Genomic DNA, 4,965 nt, shown 5'->3' with positions numbered 1-4,965 from the left:
TATTTAACGCCCTCAAGCACCTACGGGAAAAAAATTTCTCATTAATAAATGTCTTCAAACATATGGGTTGCAACTGGAATTATATTTTGAATCCCATTTGCAGCTCACAAATGTGCAACTATGATTTATGTCCTAATCCATGAAGTTGTCAGCTGCAAGTGAAGGGCTTTTTGCAACTGAGGTCGAAGCTGTATTTATCAGTTGCACCAAATGACCAAATTATAACTGACTCGAAATATCTCAGTTGCATAAAAATGCAGTTACAATGAACTATTCTTTTAAAAACATGTTAGCGCATCCCACTTCCTTTTGACTGTTTTGACTTGGGCACTTGCTTTACCTTGTTTTGATTTGAAATGCTTAATGGGACATTTGTCTTCACATCTTCCATAAATTCACATGTACACATATGCTTTGTATAAACATGATTCAGCAAGGACGACTCACACTTTATATACACTAAAATCAAATAAAAACACAAACTGGATAAGAGAACACATGGGACATATATATATATACAAAGCGAATGGAAAATAGATAAATGAAAATATTTAAATCAGGTAGTAAAAAAGTTAAAGTAAAACAAAATCTTTTGAATCAGAGTTCAAATATTTGACACATCTAAAAAACTAAAGGCTAGTTGTCTAAATCATCAAAACTTATCGCAATTCCATAATCTAAGGTGAAAATTTGTTTGATAAATACATATATTCAAATATTCAGAAATCAATTGAGACTTACAATGCGGACACACTAAGGTTCAAAATCCTCTTCCTTAATCAGTAACTAGATCATTCAGGACACGTCTAAACTCATACAATTACACTTCAAATGACACATACAACAATATAAATTACTTTACACCCAAAGTACTTCCCATGACCATGCTGCACGAGTACACAAAGTTTGTCAAAAGAAGGATAGTTGATATGGAACATACAGACCTTGTACGGCTATTATACGCTTAATCTTCTCCAGTTTGGTATATAAATAATCTACTACAACATTACAACTCGTGAAGATACACAGTGCCTGCAGATGTCAGATTCTTTTTATCACTTATGTCTTTTAATTTAGCTGTTTGGCTTCACAGTTTAAAAGTCTCTGCTCAGCTGCATCAGACACAAGACTATATGAGAATAGCACACCATATACAACTACATGGAAAATCAGTTATCCAAATAAACAAGATGGCATCAACAAGATAAGTAGTTCTATTTTGATCAAATTTTCATGACGTTATAGGGACAAATAAGTATGGGGGCAGTTATCTTTAAATTTCGCATATAGCAGCTAATATTTATTTCTAGAAATTACTTTGTTTCTTAAGTTGACTGACACTAATGAGCACAAATATACAAGTTTGGGTATAAGATGATAGAAAAGGAAATTATAATTATAACCATATCTGCAAGTGGATTACAAAAAAAAAGAGATACTTTGCATCTTAATTTTACCTGCACCAAAATGCTAAATTTTGCCTGCAAACGATAATATTCATGCTTAACCATATTTAATGCCCTCAAGCACCTGAGGGGAATAAAATACTACCATTAGTTTCCTCAAACATATAAGGAATATTCTAGAGCACAGGATTTACATGTTGTAGGTATGAAAATCCTACTTACCCTTGTTTATCATGTACTTCACAATATTGACGGAAATGCACGCAAGCCACCATGATGTTATGTGCACCGATGCTGATTAAAAAGTTTCATTTGAAACGATGAGGATCAAAAGGAACAAATATCAGCAAAATAATTCAGAGCCATACATGAACATTAATATCTTTATTGGAAATAATTTTAAGAATTTTAATAAGCACAAATTTATCTAGCGGGATTCCGTAACAATTGAATAAAATATATGAATAGCCATGCTTGTTTAGAAAGCACTAAAACCTACAGCAAGTGTTAAAGAACATAACCAAAAAAAAAAAAAATCCAGCAGTCAAGGTTTCAGTTTCTTAGGATATATGAGATACATGCATGTGTCAGTGGTTAAATTTCACATCGTGGTAGTTGAATGAAAAACTACAACTTTCACTTATTTGTGAATGTGAAATTTAACAATTCAACTAAACTGCCGAAAATTCATAAAAGCACACGACATAAGTAGAAGCAATCATATATCTTGTATGCATTACCATGATATGTTTGGAGCTGTATATCTCCGACATCCCTGTATTCTTTACCTTGCCCTCCTGGCGTTATACATATCTATCTATAGAAGCACTTATCCATGTGACTGAGTCTGTGTCAGTGTCAGTGCATGTATGTGCGTATGCATGTAAATAATAGCTTTACATTCAAATTTCTACCTGATTATCATCTTACAACAAACAATAACAACAACCAAGCCTTTATCCCAAATGTTTGGGGTCGACTACATGAATCCTATTTTTCCATTCCATTCTGTTGCAGGTCAATTCCTCCGTTACGTTAGTCTTAATCATATCCTTCTTAATTGCTTCTAACCAAGTCATTCTAGGTCGACCTCTAACCTGATTACCATCTTAATAATAGTAATTATACATATCTATCTATAGAAGCACTTATCCATGTGACTGAGTCTGTGTCAGTGCATGTATGTGCATATGCATGTAAATAATAGCTTTACATTCAAATTTCTACCTGATTATCATCTTACAACAAACAACAACTACAACCAAGCCTTTATCCCAAATGTTTGGGGTCGACTACATGAATCCTATTTTTCCATTCCATTCTGTTGCAGGTCAATTCCTCCGTTATGTTAGTCTTAATCATATCCTTCTTAATTGTTTCTAACCAAGTCATTCTAGGTCGACCTCTAACCTGATTACCATCTTAATAATAGTAATACATCTAAAATAACAGTAATGCATTTGAGTGTCCAGCACAATGCATTTCTTAAATGTACAGAAAAATATCGCATTGAACATTCTAAAGGTGAAACTGTTACCTTTTATTTCTAGAGGGTATCAACTAAGTAAGGGGGTCATGTAAGGCAGATATGATATTTTCTACCTCAAGAGACAAACAGATAAAATGTGGGTTCACAGGAAAGCAGGTTGGGCATGCCCGCCCTTGGCATAATGTAGCTTGCCTTGCCCAGCACTACCTATTCTTTAACAAATCAGCATTCATAACACTAAATAGTAAATATCTATTTTCTGTCTCAATCTTTTGTATACCCTCTAAACATTTTTCTCATGTGTATTTACTCAATTCACTTTAACTTGTCATAATGATCACCTTTCTCATCACTGGTTACAACAACAACAACAACAATTCTTCCACATTGAAATGCAAGTAGCTATAAAAGTTGCTTATCAAACTTTGCTACCCGTGCGCTATAGCAGAAGCTAAAGTTTCATCTATACATTTAAATTATTCTAGTGACGTGGTAAGAAAATGAATATGCATGTCAAATAAAAGAACAAGTATTGTATATGGTACAATACAGATGCATGGATACACGAAATCTTTTAAAAAAAGATGCAGATAAAGTTTCTCCATGGATACAACAAGCAAGCAATATTCTATTATACAGATTTGAAGTCAAGGGAGCTCGCTATAAGAATCAATCAAGCTTTATGGACTGGGTATTAGCACGACAGTATGACATCGCCTTCTATTTCTAGACCAAAATGCAGGTGTCACCCTAAAGTCAATGACATACCTTACCAATTCCAAACCATGATACCACTGCCATCTTTCCCCAACTAAGTTAAATTGAATCTGCAGGAAACAAATGTTTTTGAAGTGTTGAATGTGTCTCCTTATGGACGTACATGGGTGTGTGCGCGCATGTACGTGCTGTTTTTGAAGTGTTGAATGTTGCTCTTATTGACATACATGGGTATGTGTGCGTGTGCGTGTTGTGCATGCATGTGTTTGTGCATGCATGGACTATTTACTTGGCACATGCAAGCCTCTACTTCCATCTTCCTAATTAAGCTATGTTTACAATGCGACTTTCGTATAAATACAAAGAATATAAAGAAAGTTAAAACTACCATGCTACTTTAACACAAGGCGATTTAATTTACTTGGGAACCTTTTCATACATGTGTTGATATTCCTATAGACAACAAGAAACCCCTGTTGACGATGCCGCGATTGCAAAAAGCACACTAATGAAGAATACAAAAAATAATCTTTAGAACGACAAGTAAATTTCGAAAAGGGGGAAGTACCTTGAGCTGCTTCCCTTCAGCTGGTGAACAAAAGAGTCCACCTTCTGGTAGTCCACAACATCCTGATCTCTGCAAGCAGCAAACCCCCAACATAAATCACAGAGAGAAAAAAAAATAGCCAAAAACCTCAAAAAACGAAAAGGAAAAAAAATAAAAATAAAAACACACAGCAAATTGCTGAGCTCAGACATCATCCTCTCAGAATCATCACAGAACAACTTGATCACCTCAGCCAGAAACCCGCTCCCGTCCTCCTCCAGCATCAGCAGCTGGTTGAACTGCTGATCAAGCAACCCCTGCGACAAAGATCCAAACTTTAACCCAAAAAAAAAAAAAAATCGGAAAAAAACCCTGGCAAGAGATCCAAGCAGCTGGAGCTCACTCCGCGATCATCGAGTTCGCCAAATGCATCCGCTGCCTCCTCCTCGGGCTCATCGCCGCCCATTCTCGATCGCGATCAAAGCAGCGAGCCAAAGCTTTTGTCCAGTGGAAAGAGGGTTCGAGCATCAAAGATGGCGCCTTTGAGAGAGAGAGAGAGAGGGAGAGAGCGGGGGTCAGGGGTTTAAAGAATAATTTTTGGGTCTAAAGAATAATTTTTGGGTAGTGGATTATTGCTGTCTTTTTGTCTTTTTAGGTTAATTAGCACCTAAATATTTTTAGGCCTCGTTTTTGTTATAATGTTGAAGTAACCGGCGTTAAATTTCAACATGATAATTACTATTCTAAAATAACACCGTGCAAATCACGACATATCATTTTTTTTCCTGTTATAGTAATCCTAATTT

At 35.5% G+C, this 4,965-nt stretch overlaps 1 protein-coding gene across 1 annotated transcript; it reads right to left on the bottom strand.

The window, feature by feature from the left end:
* Window positions 744-4,742, bottom strand: LOC109826121 (histidine-containing phosphotransfer protein 2-like). The gene is made up of 6 exons (XM_020393093.1): window positions 4,564-4,742; window positions 4,349-4,478; window positions 4,181-4,249; window positions 1,629-1,700; window positions 1,458-1,530; window positions 744-1,112 (listed from the first exon to the last, which is right to left on the bottom strand). Exons 1-6 carry the CDS (start codon window positions 4,685-4,687, stop codon window positions 1,095-1,097), a joined length of 486 nt encoding a protein of 161 aa, XP_020248682.1. The 5' UTR covers window positions 4,688-4,742; the 3' UTR covers window positions 744-1,094.

The sequence above is a fragment of the Asparagus officinalis genome, chromosome 10 (genome assembly GCF_001876935.1).
Source record: "Asparagus officinalis chromosome 10, Aspof.V1, whole genome shotgun sequence".
NCBI classification, from domain to species: Eukaryota; Viridiplantae; Streptophyta; class Magnoliopsida; order Asparagales; family Asparagaceae; genus Asparagus; species Asparagus officinalis.
This window is presented reverse-complemented; position numbering and strand designations above follow the sequence as displayed.